Source organism: Molothrus aeneus, chromosome 5 (assembly GCF_037042795.1).
Source record: "Molothrus aeneus isolate 106 chromosome 5, BPBGC_Maene_1.0, whole genome shotgun sequence".
NCBI lineage: Eukaryota > Metazoa > Chordata > Aves > Passeriformes > Icteridae > Molothrus > Molothrus aeneus.
In genome coordinates, this window is record NC_089650.1 from 5,341,733 (window position 1) to 5,364,057 (window position 22,325).

A 22,325-nucleotide genomic window follows, 5' to 3' on the forward strand; every position below is an offset into this window, starting at 1 on the left:
ATATCTCTGTAAAAATGTGTCTTTTGCAACTTGTTGAGGCCTGCAGTGGGATAAATGCAACATTTTCACATGTAGACTGGGGATCCCCATTGTCCTTATTTCAAGTTATTTGCAGTACAATAGCTTAATCAGAAAAGTAGTGTTACAAAAACAGTTATATTATTTTAAGTAAATTACTCCCACTTAAATCCATACATTTCCTGAAACATTCTCTTGTTTTGAGTCATTGTATCATTACCAGGCACAGACAGTAAACGAGCATTCAAAAGCAAATGGTGAGACGATGACAGAAAACATCAGAGACAACCCCATGCAAAATTACAGAATATCTTTTCAAAGAGGCAAAATATATGTTTGTGATTTCTTCAGAAAGATTAAACTGGAAGCCACTGATGGTAAATACTAGATTTAAAGGTTGTTATTTAATTTAAAAATCCCCTTACTTCCTTTTTTCAAAATTCAGATTTCACAGCCGAGTTCACAAAGTTCAATTATTTCACCAGCACTTCATGAGAAGGGCAAGCATTGCTTTGAGCTGGTCTATCCCACTGCAGATGGCAATTTCTGCAAGGAGAATCTCTGGCTGGTGCTCTCCAGGAAGCTGAAATAGCTGCTTCACAAACCCCAGGTGCTGTGGCACAGCAGGATTTGGGTACCCCCTGGGCACAGCAGGAATTGGGCACTCCAGAGCTTGTGCAAAGGGCAGCACGACAGAGCCAGAGCTGCAAATCCTGGGCAAAGAGGCACTGAAGAGCTCCTGTGATACAGAACAACTTCCTGGCCCTGCTTGTGGCAGTGAGAGGGAGAAATTTGAAAATATGCACATTCTTTGAGGTGATGTAGTAGCACAGATATAAAGAAAGAGTGTGTTACCCTTTATTTATGCTGATAAAAACTTTCTCTGCCAAGAGAGGTTCACCTTTTCTGATGCCACCAGAAGGATTGCTCCCCTGGCTGCAGCCTGGGGGACAAGGGCTCTCCCTCTGGCTGAAAGCAGGGATCCTGCATGCTCCACCTGGAAATCCAGCCTCTGACAGGCAGAATCCCATTTGCCAGCATGTCCAAGGTTCAATAAAGTCACCAAGTTCCTAAGACCAAATGAGTTTCACACCTCAGTTTATCTTCTCTTTGAGACCCTGCTCGAAAAGGAGTTTTCCATGACTCAAAAATGTCACTCTCAAAACCAGGCACACTGCATTTGTTGAGCCCACACAAAGCAAAGGGTTACAGCAGAGAAGCCTCTCTGCATTGCTGTCACCCAGCTGTTCATCTTTCCTGGTGAATTTGGTACATTCCTGCCAGCTCAGGTACCCACACTCACCAGCCAGGAAGCAAAGCCTGAACTGATGACAGCATAATTCCTCTGATGCTGTGTCTTCTGCCACACTTGCCATCCCTCTCTGACACTCCCAAAACTCTCCTCTCTGACTCTGGAAAACCCATCTCCCTCCTGAAGCTGCCTGTTCTGCATTCACAAAGTTTCCCACTCCTAAACATAATCTCAGGAAAAATGGATTGTTCTCACAACACAGGAATTTAGCAGGAACATTCCTCAAGAAGCAGCTTCCGTGAATTTCCAACTGGGATTTTTCCCAAGTTGTGATTTTCCTTATCATGCTTTTCTTTGCCAATTTCTTTTGTTTAACAGCATGCATCCAGGCAGGATGTATACATTGAATGCATTTGCATTCACACAGGCCACCTGAAAGACAGGTGACTTAGAACTAAAATAGTCACAGAACTCCTGTCTTCCCACTATGCTTCTGTTGTTGACAACCAAAATTAGAAGCCACACACATGCACAAGGTAGAATATTCAGTGCAGTAGTTCCAGCCATCTGAAATCTGACATTTAGTCTAACTTAGTCACCAAAGCTTTAGCTACATAGTCAAGGCAGAGTTAAGTAGCTCCCAAAAAAGCAGCCTACCCCACCTGTTTCATATATCTATAATGTTCTTTGGCCATGGCTGATTTCCTCTCCACTTCAGAGATGACTACACACCAGCTCTAAAGGATTAGCTCTAACTAGACAATTTAAACACCTACAGTGAGGTAAAATGAAATCTATGCCAAATGATCAGTTTTACTATATGAACAATGACAAAACGTAGGGCATATCTCTCTTATTTCACACTATTCTATTTCTTTCAAAATCTTTCATAACACACAGCCAGATCCTTCCAATCACCATCACTTATTCATTCTGGTCCACTAAGCAAATTATGCTTCTGCCTATATATACACAAAACTGTGTAGGCACAGTGCAACTGCAGACATCTCAAAGACATTCTAATGGTTCCCAAGAGTAGATAATTCTTTTTTTTTTCCCCAGCTATTTGGAAACAAAAAATAAAAAATGCCTCATGATACACACTCTGGAAAGATGGCAGATAAAAAGCAGAACTATCTGGATATCTAAGTTTCTAGTCAAGCCCTGGAGGTGCCTAGTGGTAAGTATGTGTAGGTTTGGGAGGGAGAGAGAGGTTTAATGCCTCCTATCCAAGCATGCTGTGTGCACACACCCCACAGCACCATGTGCAGTCCCCAGAGAGAGCCCAGACAACAGCCCCCTTTCCTACCAGATCCCATTTGATCACAGCAATGTCTGCATTCAAGAGTAACAGACTTTGTCTCTGCAATTTACACCCAGGAGGGAAGTCCACACACATCCTGATCATAAAGCATCTGGCTCAAAATTCACAAGTCTGTGCACTGACTCCTTCTAAACCTGTCTGGTCATTTGTTTCCCAAGACATCAGCCCCCTTCCATGGCTGTTACACCCCGACTGTAAAACTGATCATCACCAGGGAAAGATTGCACTGACAAAGAAGAGAATCCTCTTTACTTATTAATATACAGCACTCATTAGTGAGGTTAAGGCTGCTCAGAATAATTGGTGCTGGGGCTGCAGGCAGATGTCTCAGCCTGGCCTGACAAGGACATGGAAAACTACTGGCCGTGGCATGAGGGATCACCAGGACTGGCAACAAAGGGAGGAGGTGACAGGAGGTACAGGTGAGAAATGGCCACATTCCACACACAGCCCAGAGGGACTTGTCAGAGAGGAATAAACTCCACACTTAATTGAGCAAAGTACTGGAGTCCTATAGGGGAGTGTTCTAAGGACAGCAGTGCCTTAGTAACTGTGTTAGAAATGTGAATTAAGGCCAGTATTACTGAAAACCAGTACCAGAAACATCAAATTTGGGCATGGAGGTGGAAAAGCTGGTGCAGTTAGGAAAAACAAAAAAAAAAAACAAACTAGGGTTGGGTTGTTTGTTCTGGAATGACAAGGGAGACACAAAGGCAGAGAAAAAGCAAGTCAGCAGAAATGGGAAGAGATGAATCATGGAACAACACTTGCAGGAGGGCACCCATCAGGAGCCCTGCTCCTTGATCACCACAGCTGGAGCAGGACAAAATAACCAACCAGAGGGTCTAATTGTACCACAAGACTCAGACTTGCTTGTGGACTCAGGAGGAGCTGGGCAGGGTTTGCTCTTTCTGATTTACACCCAGACACAGGGATAAAACTTCCCAGTATTGCTGCGTCTGTTCCAGGCTTGATGATATCAGTAACTAAACACCATTACATAACATGGATCTTATTAAAATTAAATAACTTATTAATTTCTTTGCATGCACCTCCTAGGGTGATATCTTCACATAAGCACACACAACATAGCTGATGAAGAAGGAAAAAATTAATTTTCCAAGCCTATTGACCTGGCACATTGGGAAGATGAAGAGAGCTTTTAATACTGGAAGATGTTCATCTTACAGGGACCATGACCACGTGAGAAGTAAATAACTTGAGAGAATGTATTTCTTTTTCAACCTTCCAAAAGGAAAGAAATAGAGCTTTTGTGGAGATATAAGACTTCCTGAAAGTCTCCATCCTAACACAGAAATAAATTAGAATACAGTCTGCTCCTCTAAATTTCCATACTCCAGTCTTTACATTAATCTCCCAAACAGCACCTGACAGTCTGTCAGATCTTTTGTAGCTGCAGAATCAGGTTTAGATACTTTCTACTGCTTTTAGCAGAACAACTAGCTACATGAACTAGAGGTTTAAATCCTAAGATGACAAGTGGGGCTTTCCATCTTCTGCAGTAATTCCATCTCCAAATAGTATTCTAAAATAGTATTCCAACACGACTCAGGGAGAGGAGTAATAAAATCCACCAATGTATTAAACCATCTGGCTGAGCTTACATCACATTCCTTTTGAAGTATCAAACACCACCAATACATGCTAAAAGAATAAATTTCCTTCCCTCTGATATTTGTAGAGCTGACTGCACACAGGGCTTTCCCATCCATATTTCTCATAAATTAGGAGAAATTATTTCTGGCCCTACAGCATGCATACCAAAATCCTTAGGAGCACTCAGTGCATTCTGGGCACTGATGTTCTCCATCAGAAACTGCCTTAAAGCACAACAGACAAAATCTCAAGAATGCACACCCCAAAACTAAAAGAAAAAAAATGTTCTGGTGAAATAAGAGCAAATTCAAGGCAAAGATAACAGTAAAGGTCTCAATAAGAATGCTAAGTACTGGAAAAATAAAGAACTGCTGACCCATATGTACTTATTTAGATACAAGCTTTGCCTTGAAACAGCAGGATGTATGTTGCAGTCAAATGCACATCTCTCCACAGAAATACTCCAAGCTGTGTGAACCACATTGCAAATTAAAAGCACTTAAGGAGATGTCTAAGCATGATGTTTCATAGAAAGTAGCAGAAGTTGCATTCTCAGCATTAAAAACTTCCTGCAGTGTTTTGTTGAATTATTCATACTTGGAGATGTGATCCTTTTTTAAGCACTTCACATTTGACCGTGTGCCATGATACATTCCCAGGGATTCTGCCAGGCACCTGTAAAGCTCCATGCTCAATTTTTCCAAAGTTGGATGGCTGAATTTTTTCAAATTTTATTTTAAAATGCTTTGGTTGCCTTTGAGAGCTGCCAGCAGCAAGTCCCTCTTGTCATTTTTGACTGATTTCCTGGCATGCATAACATCTTTTATCACTGCATGCAAGCTGGGACACAATTTTTCATCTCTGATGATCTTTCTTGACACCCTTTGCCTTAAAGCAGAGAAAAGCCTTCAAGTCATGTTCATCTTAGTCTTTCACTCTGCTTTTATTTCTGACTTTTGCCATAATGGCTGAAAAGACAAGAGATACTCAGAGTTCCTCTATTCCAGTCATCACTGTCCCATTGCAAATCCAATTCACTGCAATCCATCTCAAATCCAAAATTTAAATGAAACTATTAACTTCTTGGTCATAATGTAAACCCAAAACACTAAATTAAGGATTTAGTTTTTCAGCATACACCCTCAAGAATGTGTTCATTTCTGATTTAAGCAATGAGCTTTGTTACATTGAAGAAATAGCAAACAATTCCCAAAGAAAACTGTGGAGAATTTTTTTTTGAGAACTCAGCAGTGTGTGCTGCTACCTGCAGGACCAGCACATCCCAAACACCTGCTAATATTTCACATTCACAGAATTTGTGCAATTGAGCCAAAGCCAGTGAGAATCTGCCAGGCAAAATATTGGAGTTCTATAGCTAAAGCCATTCACTGATTTATGAATTCAACTTCTGATGCTGCTGGCACTAAACATAACTGGTGCTGCAAATCTCAGGCTTTTCACTTAAAATTTTCACTTAGGTGAAAGTGATGTAAAAGATTTCATGTAATCCACTCCTAGCTATTGCTCCTGGATACAGTCACACTAAAGTTCCATTAAACCCACAATTAAACCTGATCACTTTCAATTTTCACCCCATAAATGCCTTTTACTTCTCTCCAAAGACACCAATTTGAATTTAAATTACACCTGAAAACACTCTGTGCATCTATACAATTTATAATAGGCAATAATAAGAGGCAATATACAATTTATAAAAGCAATAATAGGCAATTTAATTATCATATGTGAATTTCAGCACACAGGTGAAGCTTTCCTCCCTGCACAGGTCTATTTGTGCACAGCTCCAGAGAGTGATGAATGCTATGGATTTCCTCTGTTTTCTTGATGACCCTTGGGACTATGCAACTTCATTTGCTGACTTTGCTGTCAATATGTTAAATTCATCCCAAGGAAATCAGACCCCTTTGCACTTAATTCAAATGTCTAATATTTACATGTAAGGTCTGCACTGAGAATGTTCTTTTTAAATGGAAGCTATAAGATGGAAAACCCAGCAAAGTTTGGCATTGCAGATCAGTCTTAACTTTCAGCTTCCTGATATTTGTCAATCTGCACCAGAAATAAGGCTCAACATAAATCCTCTATGAGGTGTATTTAGGTGCAATAACTCATTTTCCCCTTCAACACACATCAATTTGAATTCCTGTATTCACACAGATTATGTTTGCTTCTCACACAGGTCATTTTTGCATTCCTGGAGCTAAAATTCAGGAATTTTAGCTAAAATTCCTACTACTGAAGCATTCCTGAAGCTAAAATTCTGCTACTGACAGCTGTATCACACAAGTTGCAGTTTCAAAATTAGCTTTTTTGCCAGTACTACATGAAACCAAATAAAGCTGCTACCCAAGAGTTGAGCTGAGTTACAAGCAAAGAGACACAAGTACTCCTTTTGTCAGTATAAAAGATTATTTCTTCTGACAAAAAGTGTTAGAAGTATATCTGATGTAACAATAATGTGTATTAAAATTCAAAAATTACATATTAAGTTTTAAAATTGAGGCATCTTAAGAAGTTTTGCATCCAGCCAGCCATATTGGAGAATGGGAGCCTTTTTTTGTCCCTTGGAATAAAGAATCTGAAATCTGATCACTAACATGACTTTGTTCCTACAATGCCTTTAGGAAGAAATGTTGAGTTAATTACTCAATTAGAGCATATTTACTTTGTAATTATAATGTCATGTTCAGTCATTTTTAATTGTTTTTTCCAAAACACCCGAAGGCAACCATACACAGAGTGGGTTAAAAACCTGAATATTTTAGATAAATAACAATGCCATTTAGAGAAGGATATTTTAAATATATCATAGAGTATTCTTTAAGGTGGGGTGGTTCTCCAACAATATTTTCCTTGCAGCCATTAACTCTCTTATGTACAAAATTCAAAAAGAGTTCCTGTGCAATCAGATTTCTTTTTATTACTGTTTCTGGTTTGAAAACCACTAGGTTTCCAGTCACCCTTAATAATTATTTTATTTTCATCTTCTGTCTTTTATTAAAGAAGCAAATTTCCCCTCCCTCCTAAATTTGTTGAGTTTCTTGGTGCCCAGGTGAGACTTGTGGATTTCTTTTATTTCTTGACAGATACCAGGTTAAATAACTTTTTTTTTTGTCCCTCCATGAACAAGGCTTTAACTGGTACTCTGCTAATTTCTCCCAGCTGTTGAAGAACATTCAACTTGCTGGTGGTTTTTCATGGATTCTGAATGTTTTGCCTGCTGAGACAGCCGCTAAAATTTAGAATTTTCTATGTGGGACTGAAAAAAACCACAGACACATGCAGGAAAAAAAAAAAGGAAAATTGCAGAAGTCCTCTACAAACACCATTTTAGCACTCCTGTACAAGCTTCTAACATCCCAGAGATTCCCAAAAAAGCAAATTATTCCCAAAGCCCCTCAAACAGCCTCTGTGCCTGATTAAAGACAGCAAAGTGGCAGCAGCTCAGCCCTTGGGTGACACTGGGAAATGAGCTCTCCATCTTCATGGATACAGATTGAAATTTACAGAGTAGATACCAACAACGTGGTGAGTCTGTTTGTTTGTTATGAAGGGAGTTAAGTGAAAGGCTGCAGTGAGTTTGGGTAAGCTCCATCCTCAAAGACATTCAGGATTTACCCTGAACAACCCCTTTAATTAAACCTGTTTGCAGTGGGGTGTTGAGCAGCCCAGCCCAGCCTAGCCTCAGCAGCTCCCTCCCATCACACTGGACCATTTTGTTTAATCCTCGCTTCCCAGAAATGCAATTTTGGCACTGAGACCTGAGCCAGGGAGAGCAGCAGCTCCCAGAACTGTGTTTTTGGGAAGGATGCCTGGGAAGGTGACAGAGAGAGCAGCCCACCTTCAAAGCCGTCAGCAGTCACTTCTCCCCAGTCTCATCTCCTGAGGATGAACTGTGCTAATAATCTCTCAGCTCTAGATTGCAATAACTCAACCTTGCTAGCTGGACAACTGCCAATTTAACCAAATAAAGACAAAATGTGATCCCATCAAATCTTCTGTCACCTTCTACAACACATATATTAGCATTTTCTCCTTTTTGCCTTCCCACTTCTCTCACAGACCAGCAAAGGCACCTATCCAAACCACACAATCCTTAATGTTGTGTTTGGGTTTCTGGAGGAAATTCAGCCAGGTCTTTTGTTCTGGAAATCTCTATACGTGGTACAGAGACACCTGTGACTCTTCCAGCTGGAATAGACCTATCCTGAAACCACCACCAGTTCTTAAAGAAGTTTATTCCATTCTCATGATCATGAGAAATGCACAGAAACTGACAGAAATTCTTCCAGAATTCTTCCTTTTCTTTCAGAGAAGGGTTTATACGTATTATCAACTGCACCCTGATGTATTTCACAACAGTTGCCTCTGTGATGTAAAACCTCACTACTGGATATCAGGGATCCCAACAGGACCAATCCACCACCTGAACCCACACCTGCTCTCTGCCAGGAGCACCACGAGCCCATCACTCTGCTCTGAAGACTGACTGGCACTTTCATTAAAAAAAAAACCCAAAAAAGTAAAAAGAAAAACTGAGGAAAAAAATAAAGCTTGACATAGCTTAAATGCACAGTGGTGCTTTTACTCCAATAAAACAGAAAATTTCTAAAAATGGTAATTTTTTTAACTTTCATTGGTATAATATTACTAAGAAGAAATTCCAATGTTATGTTAAGTAATAGAGGAAGTATCAGAAAAAGGAAGAGTGTTCAGTGGCCACCCACCAACATGTCTGAACCCTTAATAGCATTTTCTCTTTTTAAAATTAATGATGCTGAAATTCAGTAATAAACATTTTAATGAATACACTTACTCTCAAAGTCCTATCATCCCCACTATCTAAATAAAACCAGTGTTTCAGATAAATGATTGACAAAAAATATACTGGGTTTGTATACAGTCTTTAAAAAAAGATAGGCAATTGAACCATTTAATAACATTATGTTTTGTAAAGCATATATCTGCCACTGGTAAAAGCCTTCTTTGGTGTTGATCTGATTTGTTGTGTTCAATAATTTAAGAGAGACTTTTACTGCATGCAGTCACATCTGTTATGCTGGTTGATAGTCAATAAATTTAGAGAACACTTGCTCAGAGGAGCTCTTCTATTCGCTGTTGCTGAACTTGAATGACTCTGTTCCTTTCATTATTTCCCAGAAAGGGTTAAACAAGACACGTCCCAGCAAGCTGATGGCCACAACGACAATTTACACACACAAGAAGTAAATTTAAGAGTGACTGCCATTCAGGTAAACCCTACTTTAAGCATGGATGTAGAACTATTTTCCACAAAACTGAAACAAAGTAAGCCAAAACTGAGTACATATGGCAGCACTGCAGTCACAGAACATGTTCTCTGAAGTGTCTTGAGGAAACAAAACAAAAAGATGAGGACAAAGAATTCAAAGTAAATATCTCAGTGGGATAAATTAATTCCACATGGCAAGGCTGTGTGTGTCTGCTATAGTGAATTACTCAGATGTAACCCCAAACACATTAGAGATGCAAGCAAGAGGGGGTTCATAAAGGGGCCTTGGCTGCAGAGAGCACACCAGGTCAGTGCTCAGGACAGCAGTGCAAACTCCAGCAAGATCCCCTCAGCAGGAACACTCATCATGACTTAACCAAGACTGGTCTCTGTGACTGGAGATACTGTCAAAGAAAACCTTTCAAAAGTCTATACTTTAAATTCCATGCCTTTTGCAGGACACCTAAATGCTCCTTTTAAGGATAGGAAATGCTTGAAAGCACTTAAATCCTTTTCTGAAGGCTCTACTGGCAACTTCCACAAATAAATGCAGTGCACTGTATTATGCAGAATGTTTAAGTACTGTTACTTAACACTACATGAAATAGCAGTGTAATATAAATATTTTTATATTACACTGCTATTTCACATTATATTGAATTAAATGCCTTACACCAACCAAAAGTTCAAAGTACTTTGGGGCAGAAGATAACACCTCATAAATACAAATGTTTATTGTTAAATCAGGGGAGGTTGGAATTCTAGTGCTGCATCTTTAAACAGTGATTCAGACTCTTTTTCTCCAAAAATCCTGAAGATAAGCTGTTTCAGACCACATAGAGATATTCCTTATGCCCCATGACTAATGCCCACTCTGACCAAGCCTTACAGCAAAGCAAGAGCACAAGAGCAAATACTCAAAAATTACAATAAAGTTTGCTAATATGGTCACTTTGTCACCATGGAAAGAGCGTGGCTTCTCCTACATGTGAAAGCATTGCCCCAAAACAAGCAGGAAACAAAATTGATATTCTGAAAATAGAGCAGAAAATTAAAGCAAACATCCAATAAATTCTAGTGCCTATAGCCAATGGCTTTACTTTGTAGCACAGCATGAGACAGATTTCAACTCTTCAACTGAAATCAGCTGTGAAGTGTACACAATCATCTCTATTTATACCTGCAAAGTTAAGAGGAATATTTGTGGGTTTGACCCTCATTTCAGGTCAGAAAATGCATCAGGGAGTATGCGGGTCACTTGACCCTCTCGCTATCAATAGGCTTCCGAGAAATAAAGGGTATACTAATTAGTTCTTAATTTAACAGATACAGGAGATACAAGGACTATGAAAAGAGTGTCTTACAGGGAAACATTTCAAGAACAGGGTATGTGCAGGTTAGGAAAGGAGGTTGCAAGAAGACCTAATTATGGTTGACAAATACCTGAGGGGGTTCTCTTTCTACAAGCAGCAGGTAGGAATCTGTTCAAAATATGCAATAAGGACAAAGCCCAAAGGCATTATCTGAAATTGAAGGCAGGCTAGTTCAGGAAAAATGGCTTTTCACTCAGAGGATCATTACTGTACGGAATAAATGACCTACCGGGGGCTCTTCAGTCCTGACGAATTTTATCCCGGGATAGGCACCGCGCTCTCTCCGTGCGGAGAGCGGGGCTGCCCGCAGCATCCCGGGCTGCGCGGCCCTGCAGTGCCACCTTCCGGGAGAGGCTCGGGGACCCTGCTGCCCTCCCCTCCCCGGGGCTGAAAACCACAGCAAAACCTCTGCGGAGCCCTGGCCTCCCTCCCTGCCGCACCTGCCCAGCGCGGGGCGAATTTAAAGCGCGTCCGAGCAGCGCCGGCCACCCCGAGCAGCCCCCCCGGGCCAGGCGGGCTCGTTGCGCTCCCTCCTTCCCCAGAAGGGGCTGCAACACGTGGGCTTGCACACCCGTTTTCTATCTTATTTCAAAACACCGAGTTTTCAACCGTGTCAAGAGGGAACGCACTGTAGATGCCCGTCTAGGATTCCACCCAGTCCCACGTGTGCGGTAGATGTGATGTAGTTGGTTTTGGAAGCTTTTGCTGGCGCTTCTTGGGTGGGGTTTTGTCATTTTCTAGGCAAACATAAGCTGTATCAGTGAATAATTGCTATTTAAAAAAAATATACTCCATTGTGTAGCAAAAAAATGAGCATTGTGTCTCAGCATCAACAAATAACATACTATTTACTTGCCTTTGTGCAATAGGAGGCTGTAATGAAAGCACAGTAGGCTCAGCATCCAAAAAAACCAGGAAATTCTTACTTTAAGGCCAAAGATTTTCAGGATACCTAGTCACATCCAGAAGTGTAAAACAAGCATTATTACAAACCTACCCAAGCTGGCAGTTAAGAAGCCAGCAAAGCCCTTTCAAGCATAATTCCTGTTCCACACAGCCCTCACAATGTACCTAATGGCCTCTCTACACTTTATTCATTTATTTACCTTGAGTGAGCCCTGCTGGAGCAGCTCTCCTGCTGCCCAGGTAGCTGAGTGTGAGCTCAGGTGAGCTGACAAGGGGCTGGCTGATATCAAACCTGATATCAGGCAGCAGCTGCCAGCAGAGGCCTGCTCACATCAGTCACACCTCAAGAACAGACATCAAAATTTGCCTTGCACCACCAAGAACCTGGAACATTCACCTTGATGCCAGCAACTGTGCAGGATGCAAGAGCAAGGACTGATCTAAATCAGTCTTGCATGTCAGAAGCGAGGAGCAGACCAGGATCCCAGACCTGGCTTCATCTTCTACCCAGCTCCTATCACTACCTTGCAACTGGCAATCTGTGGCTGCTTTAATGGCTCCATTCCACCTTGTGATTGGTTTGCTCCCATCTCCTCACCACCAGGTTTTCTTGACTACTGATCAATTTAACCTTTCAGGCGCTGTTTGCATAAAATAAAAATAGATTGTAAATAAATGGCAACCTGATCACTATCAGGGAACAGAACTCCCTTCCACCTGGCTGATTTTCTGTTTGCTTTACAAGTTGCTCTTTCACCTGGGAGTAATGACAATCCGCATCAAGAGACAGATGCAAAACTGTTCCTCCAATTATATAATCACTGCAGCTGATAAGGAGGGAGCTGGATTTAGGTTGCCATAGCGTTGGCATATTGCTATGGAGGCTGAGCTCTTCATCCACTTTATCAGCGCTGGACCAGGAAGAGCAGCCCAATTATGCCTGCTGAATGCATGTGCTGCAGACTCGCTCCCACTTGGAAGAAGCACTCCGGATCAGGGGCTGCTTCCTTTCCCCTCCCACCTCATTTCGATGGAGTGCTTCGGGGTGGGGGGTGCTGGCTGGTTTTTATTCTTTTTAATCTGCGTTTAATCGGAAGGAGGGTGGTGTTATCACTAAACCCCACTACCCCTCCACCATGGAGGGCTGCCACAGCGCTGCTGCCCCTCCCCAGCTGCACCTCCAAGCTGTTTGGGGGTACCTGGGGGCTCGGCAGGGCAGGCTCGCCCCCGGAGCAGGTGTGTTGGATGCCGGGTGACAAACGCGTTTGCCGGCAGGGAAGTTGTGGCCGGCCGAGGCAGGGGAGGGGCTGCCCTGGGGAGCAGGAGAGGGCGATGAGGGAGAAGTTGGCCGGGGCTGGGGGTTCTGCTCTGGGGACAGAGACACCCCGGGAGCCGCTCGCTCCCGGCGGAGCGCTGCTCTTCCCTCGCCGAGGGGAGGAAATGGCTCTGCCTGCTCTGCAACACCGACGTGTGTGTGTGTGCAGCCAGGGCTGGAGGGAAGGGAGGGAGGGGAGGGGGTGACACCATGCAGGTAACGGGATAAAAATAACTTCAGGAACGGCACATCGGGGTTGGGCGGGGGCAGGCTTCTGGAGTTTGGACAAACAAAGTTTTACTACAGGGAATAGCGGGGGACATTTGCTAAATGCCGAGGAGCAACAGCACGGGTTGGTATCCATGATGCAGGCTGATCCTGCGAGGAGCCCGGCAAGAAATCACTGCCCCGAGTAAAACCCAACTTTCATTTCAACACAGGCACCCCCGGTGTCCCTGGTTCTCTCAGCATGAGCGCATGTATGGTGCACATGTGTGTAAACAGATAATTCTCCCTTCCCCTCCCCTTTCGTGTGAGAGATTGGAAATAGCGTAAGAGAAGGGAAGGGCTCCTCTCCCGGTGCCTCGGGAAGCCGTACCCAGATGGAGCTTAGGGGGACCGGGAGGACCTTAACTGGGAAAGATCCCCGAATTGCGGCGGCCCTGCGAGTCAATCCTCGCTGGACACGGAGGAGCGGCCGCCCCGCGGCTCCCCCGAGCCCCCGGCCCCGGCTCGCAGCCCCCGCGCCGGCCGCCCCCTCCTCGCCCCTTCGCCCGAGAAGGCGACGACGGCGACTTAAAGGAACTTTTCTTTGCCCGGGCTCTCCTAAGAAGCAGCCGCTCTGTGAGGGGCTGCGGGGGTCTCCCCGGAGCACGCCCGGCCGAGGGGAGCTGTGCGCTCCGAATGGAGCCCGGTGTCAAAGGCTGTCCTCTGCCTGTGGCGGCGGCTGAGCTGAGCCGAGCCGAGCCGGGAGATAAGGGACAAAGGGCAGGGGAGGGAACGGTTGCTAGGTCCTCGGAGGTAAATCTCAGGCTTACCTTGATGGTTTTCTTCTGGAATGTACATCCTCTTGTTTTCATTGACCATTTAAAACGAGTCCAGAATAATCCCTCCGAAAATCGGCTTGGTAAAATTCAAGGAAGAATGGAGCTGCAGAATTTCCCCTTTTATTATTACCTGATTCCCATTATTGCATCAAACACCAAAAACTGATCCTTTCCACTACTGCCTCCTTTAGTGAAATTGCAATGCATCCTCAGTACATCCGGGCCCCTTCCAAGAATTTAGCACAGCACCTCTGGCTGTTAAACCATAAAAAAGAACAGGAAGGGGGGAAACGAGAGGAGGGGTGGGGGGGAAAGGAAAAAAAGCAAAAGCATCCAGGAGAAACCTCTGAGGGTTAAATGTCTTTTTAAAATCCACCAACTATAAGATTAACAACAGGAGGACGAGGCAAGAAAAAAAAAAAGGGGGAGATGTTCAAACGCCGCTGCTCCTCCTCTTCAAAGCCATTCTGAGCGCGTTGTGTTGGCAGGGAGCTGTTTCTGCAGAGGAAGAGAGCACAGTCCCAGCCCCTTACTCCCTCCCCTCCCTCACAGCGCGCTCGCTCCCCGCTCCCTGCCTCTCGCCGACAGACAGACACACTGAACGCTTCCAGATGTTCCAGCTGCGGCGGCTGCACGCAGCTCCCCGCGCACGGCGCTGGGCGAACGCCGGACTTGATCTGAAAGTTTAACACGCTGCCTGCTGCCTCCACTGCGCCTGCCGAAGGCTCGCCACAGACATGACGTCAAGGAGGCGAGCTGGAGCCGGCTGCTGCCTGGGGGAGCGGGGGACGGAGCGGGGAGCGGCGGGGGACGGAGCGGGCAGCGGCGGGGGCCGCGCCGGGGCAGCGGCACCGGCGCCGCTCCGCTCTCCGCACAGCGCGGGCTCTGCCCTGCGGTGCCGCTACGGAATGGGAGTGTGAGCTGCATTTCAAGGAGCACGAAGCCGCTGGCATGGTGTGCGAGAGCCGAGCGGCTGCGGCTCCGCTGGAGCCCCCGCGGGCGGGCAGGCACGGCAGGCAGGCAGGCGAAGGGAGAGGTACCCAGGGGTGAGCTGCACAGAGCAGAGGATGCACAGATGTTTAAAGAGATTAATCAAGCTAGGATTTGCAAAATCCTTGGTGGAAACGCCGAAGTGCTCCGCCGGTATCCCACCACTTGCCTTAATTACGCCTGTCATTTGGCCCTCTATAATTGAAGCCTCCGCAGAGAGAGAAAACGACTCCTTTAAAATGAAATGCGAACTGAATGCAGTACATGTTAAACCTATCTGGACTCTCCGAGCTGCCATGTTAAACAAGATATGCAGAGTCCTAAAACACTCCTCAGAACCACTGCAGAAACTGACACAACCCAAAGAACTGAACCACTCTACCATGCACGGAGGTGAACGCCTGCAATACCGAGCCCTAGGTGCAAACCCAGGACTGTAGATTCTCACCATAGCCAAGTATCCACCTAACATCACATGCATGCAATACTATTTGTGGAGCTTAGAACACCGTGGTTATTTCCTTTCAAGTGGCTTTCCATTTTAACTAGGGAAAAAAAAGAGTGTTTACAATTCATAGTACCCCTATAAAAGAAATACTTTTGAACAAACTTAGTGTCTTCTCTACAGATGCCTTTCAGTATCAAATATCCATCTCTACATGAGGCTTTCTCCCCTCCACTTTAATTGAGCTGTCTTTCAGCTGGAACTCAATATTATAGAAAGCACCACCAGCTAACAGATTCATGGAAAGAAACCACAAAAAAAAAACAAAAACAAACCAACCACCACACAACACATCCATTTGGAACTACAAGAAAAACTAGAAGAGATGTAAAGCACTTACCAAAAACTGGATGCAGCCAAATCACTTGTCCTAAATAAAGGTCATTTTGGTTTCTAATAACCACTGATCATGACAACTTCTGCATTAGACGCTATTCAAAGGGTAATTAACCAACACCATATTGCCATTGACAGCATGTAGAGGCACAGCTTTACTTCTGACTCAGGAGGAAGAGTTCCTCTGAGCAATTAAAATACTCTGTCCTCTCTTGCCTAGTTTTTCTCTAATAATGTCACATGCACTTACCCATTTAATTTACCAGATCAGGCAAGATCTCAGCTAGAGGTAAAATGACAATATATTGGCTTTCATTTTCAGTTCAAGTTTCCTTCCTTTAAAAAAGTCAAGTCCTCTCTTCACCATTATAAAAAGGACTGAACAGAAGATACTTCACTGCCTACATTTGTTGTGTAAATGTACATTTTGTTTTCCTCTTGTGACCACAAATCCTTGCCATTTTGAGTTGTTCTAACTCCATTTTTTCCATTCATGAGTCAACTGAGCCTTGCATGATTCACCCTTGCATGGACAAGGTATCCTGGGAAGCAAACACACCCTGATCACCCTTGCCCAGAAATCAAACACTGCTGGAGCACCTGTAAATGTTTCTTTTGCATTTCTTGGGTCACATCCTCAGCTAGCTGAAGAATAATGTACAGTATTATTTAAACAGTTAAAATCCACATAGCTCTGCTTTCTGCCAGCTCACATATGTATGCAGGCACATACACAAGCTGTCTCTGACACCTACAAATCTTTTCCTCCGTTCTTTATCCCTCTCTCTCTCTGCCAAGCTCCCACAGTAGGACACAAGTTGGGCCAATTACCAAAAATCAAATACCAAAGAAAAATATAACAAGAAACAACACTATTAGCTGGCATTAATTTCTCCAGCATAAATAAAATTCTACTATAACTTGAGGTTTCCTTACTCAGCAATTCTAATAAAATAATTTCCTATACAGAGAAGTGGAAAGAAACTGATTGTAGGATTAAGATGGAAAGATCCTGCTCATGAATCAGGTGGCCTAAGAGTGAACACCACAACTTCCCATAAAGTATTTGCACTGTCCAAGTACACAAAGATGATGTAATCCATGAAAACAGGCTTGGTAAAGAGGTGGCATTTGAAGTAAAGCTGCTTGTAAGATTTTTTTTCTTAATGCGATTACTGAAAGGCACATTTAATATAGATTCCATCAGGTAAGAACTTGAGGTGTTGACCTTCATAGAAAATAGGAAAATTAACCTTCTTCAGAGTTCAATCCCCACAGACACACCCAAAGAGGAGTATACAAGTGAGATATCACCTTGAAAGAAAATTATGAAAGAATTATTTCAATACAAAAACAATTCAGAAGTTCTTAGTCCCTGCCTGATATGGCTGCCAGCAGATCTGGAGGTGAGGTGGACAATGCAAAGATCAGACACAAGGGTGTCTATCCCACACTGGCCTGTGTCAGTGCTTGTGGACTTCCCCTAAGCCCATGATGATAGACTGGACAAGTGATCAATGTATATTCACAGCCTTAGGCCCCTATAAGGTGGAGACACAAATTTTCTATCCCATGTGATGGTACAAGAAGAATAATTGTTCTCCAGTTGCTCTGAGAACAGTTGTGATGAGGGCCATATAAAGCACCAAGTCAGTGATTCCTGAAAAACTGCTATTTAAAGTTGTAAAGTGTCAAAAAATGACTTGCAGGGTACACACTGTGAACATGCAAGTTCATTTTTCATGCCAGGAATGTTTTGTTCCATGTACAATACAGCAGCTCTTCCCTGTTATCCAGCCTTATAAAGAGTGTGCTGGGTACAACTACTTCAAAATCCAGTATGGGACCTGCATCCATCTTCAGAACAGAAATCACCTGAACAGGTTGCACAGGAGAACATTTCCCTGCTTCCAAAAGGAGGAGTTACTGTCATGCTGTATGGAACAAATGGGGCTGGAAAGCAACGGGATGAAGGCAGACCAGAGCGTGCAAAAACTCTGCACTGAACTATTTTTATAACTTATAACATTATTTGTAAGGCTCATTTAAGCAGTCTCAGAATTTCGAAAATGATGTAGGATTTCCACTGGGCCTGCTGCATAGGCTGTCTAATTGCAGTAGATTATGCTCACACTATTTTGGCAGCAATGCCTTCTACTCTAAAAGAAAAGGGTAAATTATTCAAAAGTGGAAAAGAAATGCACTTTTATCCCAGAAATGGTACTAATGTTCACAACACAAATGCAATTCCTTCCAGGGCCAGCTCAGAGAATTGGTGCCAGCGCTCTGTATTACTTTGCTGAAAGCTATTTTTTCCCCACAGATTTTACGTTTTGCACCTCTGCCAACAAACAGAGAAGGCTTCCCATAAGAATCTGCACTTTCTTGCTCTGAAGATTATGGGATATTATTTTAAACAAATGACCATTCCAGCCTAAAGCAACAGCCTGAGCACACTAAAGAATCACTGTGCATGAACATGATGCTCCTAACAAGTCCTGTCACTTCTGACAGGAGTGCATTGTTGGTCCACACACAGTAAAATATCAGTATTGGGAATTTGCTGGTATTACACAACTACAATGTAAATATTTTTAAATGAAATATTGGTGATAATACATTTTCCTCATATTTCAGGACTGCTGTGGAAAGAAATGTTCTCCCAGTTATTTTCTATTCTTTTGAACTATGTATCATCTAAGACTGCACCATCCTCCACACTTGTTTGTTAATGAAAAAAATTACCTTCTTGGACCTATGAATACAGATTTATAAAAATGTTCTTTGACTTTTCTTGGTTCCTAATTTTAATTGAAATTAAAGCAATTGATAATCCTATCTAAAGCTATTCAAAGTGTGGTCAGGAAACCGCAGACACTTCAAAATTATCAGCTAGCTAGAACACAGGAGACTTTCTCAAGATAAAAAAAGTCTGGGATGGATGGGAAGCAGAAAACTGATGATCAGAATTTCTAGGTGTTTTCATTTCTTAAAATCTGGAACAGTTACATACACAGGGGTACTTTTGAAATTTTATACAGTGAAAAAGATTGATTTTCAAAGTTGGAAAATTTAGCTGTATTTTTCACATTCAAATTAAGAGGTTACTTGACCTTGACATTTCAGTCATTAGCTTTTGTATTTACATTTAAATGTTGTCAAGAAACTACAAAAAGTTAGAAGGGAAATTATAAGATCATCAAGGTAGTTGTAGGGCCCACTAAAGCATATTAAGGCCTAGTATTGGTAAATGACAGAAAATGTTAGATTTAAGGGGAAAAAAGGAAAGAAAAATAATTGACTGCTGGGTAGGAAAGTAGCTAGTAAGGAGAATAAATGGTCATTAGACACAGAAGAAAAAGGAAGTAGATGAAACTGATGGCCTTCAAGTAGGTTTTGGTTTTCCAGATTGCAGAAGCCTCTAGAGAGTAACCTGGATGTCTGAAAGTGTGATTTTATTCAAATCTCACTGGCTATCCAGGCTGTCAGCTGTGATCTATGACTCCAATGGGTGGTGGCAGAAGTGTTATTTTTAATTCCAGCTGTAGAATGGAAGAAGTCACCATTTATCCCTGTAAACAGGGGATTGATGTCTGATTACTGTGCAGCACTGCAGGAATCCATGCACAATTTTAAGGTGTAACAGCAAACAACTGCTTAAACACCCTACAAAACACAATAGGCTTTTGTCCCATGTTAAAATAGAAATGCAGCTATGCTTATCAGACTTGAAAAGAACTTTTAGCAGTTTTCATTATGCCATCATCATCATGGGTACCTGGCCAGAAGGAAAGTTTAACACTTTGCAGAATTTAAATACAAAAGTATTGTCTGGAAAAATTTGGTGTTTCTGCCAGAAAGTTTAAGGGAAAGACCCAAACTTAACAAAAAGTGTTGCACCATGTCTATTTTAAATAAGAAATAATTAAGTCTATCTAGATTAGTTACATACTGACACAAAGATTTAAACTCAGCATTGCTTCGTTAGCTTCTGCCAATTATAAAAAAAAGGGAAAGAGAAAAGCAAAATTGTTGCTGTTAATACTAGTCTAAAATAATTCGTTAAACAAGACATGAACTTATAAAGTCTACAAGGTGATGTACAATGAAAAATGAAATTTTAATCCAATCAGCCTACATTGGTGAAACTAACCATGCAAACTCGAGTGTATCTTAGATACTTGCCACAGTTTACACAACAAAATTGAGAGTTTACTACCATTCTAATCTTCTATCATCATTCTAGAAATTACTCAAGAATATGGAGTTTGTAGCTTGTTCTTAACTAAGAACCACACAGAATTTTGGATTTAGAGCAAGTATAAAGAGACTATTTTGGAGGGGAGGGATTCTTCAAAGAATAAATGTTTGCAAGTTGCTGAGGAAGACCTGACAGTGACTAGAAGAATTACATGATGCTGACGTTTGGAAACCTCAGTGGACCTAATTAGCAAACAATGAAAACTACACAAAGTGAAAACAAGAAGGCAATGCAGAAAAACATATTTAGCTAGGAAAACCAATGCCAAGTCTAAAATTCATAAACTGAGTTCAAAAAAGAGAAACATAATGATGTTGGGGGGGGTTGTAAGACCAAGTTCCTTCCCTGTCTTTTGGAATTTAAAGATTCAAAACTTTTAAATATGCTTTGTCAACACAGAAAATTATTGACAAACTCAAGGAAGCCAGCAATTTGGAGTTCTGACAGATTTTGGAGGATTTGCAATAATCACTAATGAGATAAAATAGTCTAAAAATACATCATCTTATGGATCAGCTGCAAGGAAGATGATTAGATTAATTTGTTAGAATAGTCAGTTACCATGATGTTGACCTGATATACAATGTCAACATTCCATTTTCAACAATGACTCTTTCTGTACTGAAGGGCTACGCTGCTTACTAAGTGTATCTGGTTATAATGCAATCTTTGTGGTGTTCCTCTGGCTTTTTTCCCCCCCAATTATTTCTCTCCAAGAAGTAGAAAAACACGACTCACCCAGAAATCCACCTCTATTTCAACTGCAGCAACTTTATTTTGTGTGATCTTAAAAATCTGTCCCACAACTTGCAGTTCTCCTATTGCCTCCTGTTAAGATGACTGGTAATTGTGTTTATTTGAATAATGATTTCGTGGTCAATTCAAAATAGGCACTAAGTTATAAACAACTTCTACATGTATCAATTCTTGATGTCAACCTCATTTTCTTGAATTGTATGGTTGGAGACTATAGACAAACCAGACTTATCTCAGCACCACCTAAACGTTGTACTAGACTTTTTGCAAACTGCCCTTTAAAACAAAATTAGTTCCAATAGACTGTTCAAAAGAGGTCTCTATTTTCAAAAAATAACTGTCAAAACACCAAAAACAAATGCTACACAAGCCCTAATTGAATCGGTTACATCATCAGTGTTAAATAATGTATATTCCATTAAGGTGCCATTTTGACTAATTCCTCTGCTAGGACATCCTAAGAACACATTTAGTGGGACTTTAAAATGTTACAGAAGTTCTGGAAGTGTGCAACAGAGTGTTTAGAGGTGCTTTTTGCTGGAGAGATATTTGAGGTATCCTGAAAAGGTTCCTGAACACTGTATAAATTAAATCTCCTTCTTTTGCACAGATCTGGGCCTGCACACAACAATTGTTCAAATATCTTTAATTTAAAAATGGTTGTGTGGCTGTCACTGTGAACTCCAAGACTACTGAAAATAATTCCAAATACTTGTAGCAATATGTAACGGGTGGCTGCCTGAAAATGTGCCCTCCAAAGCTTCCTCAGCTGCAGTGGAACCTTGGTGGAACAGAAGCAGAAAAATAGGTGAAGTGACAGGCAGCAAAGTCAAGAGCATTATTTGATTTGGAGGATAATACTGCAAGGTAGTAGGTTCTGAATTGACATAGTATAAGAAATGTTCATTATGGTTGCAGTTTCTCAAAAAAAATCAGGAGCTTTAGAAGCTGAGAAAAAATGTTATACTGTTATTTAAACTACCCCTCCAACACACAATCAGAACAGCTTATTTATGTCTCCACTTGTAATTCTCCCATCTTTGTCTAAACATGCAGACAAGCAAAATAAAACAATAAACAACTTTAAAATCTTTACTCACTGGTTCCACATGTTCTGAAGGAATTATTTATATTACCTTAACAGAAATGGTTAAGAGTTCAGTTATTTTATAATGTCATCAATGTGTACACTAGTTTAAAAGAGTTGTATCTGCAGAACTCCAGGAGACCATGAATGACCAAGCTAAGATCCTAACATACACAAGAAGAGAAGGAGGGAAAGAAGGAAAGAAAGCAAGAAAAGAGAGAAAGAAGCGCCAGTTTTATCTGAAAGTAATGTATCACCAGAAATAAA

General features: G+C 42.0%; 1 protein-coding gene across 1 annotated transcript in view; it reads right to left on the minus strand.

Annotated features, from left to right (window-relative positions):
* Positions 1–14,593, minus strand: part of CACNA1C (calcium voltage-gated channel subunit alpha1 C) — a 416,271-nt gene extending 401,678 nt beyond the window's left edge. Inside the window, exon 1 of the mRNA XM_066550899.1 lies at positions 14,115–14,593. Coding sequence (XP_066406996.1) covers positions 14,115–14,163 — 49 coding nt within the window. The 5' untranslated portion in view covers positions 14,164–14,593. The remainder of the gene's footprint in view (positions 1–14,114) is intronic.
* Positions 14,594–22,325: the final 7,732 nt, after the last annotated feature.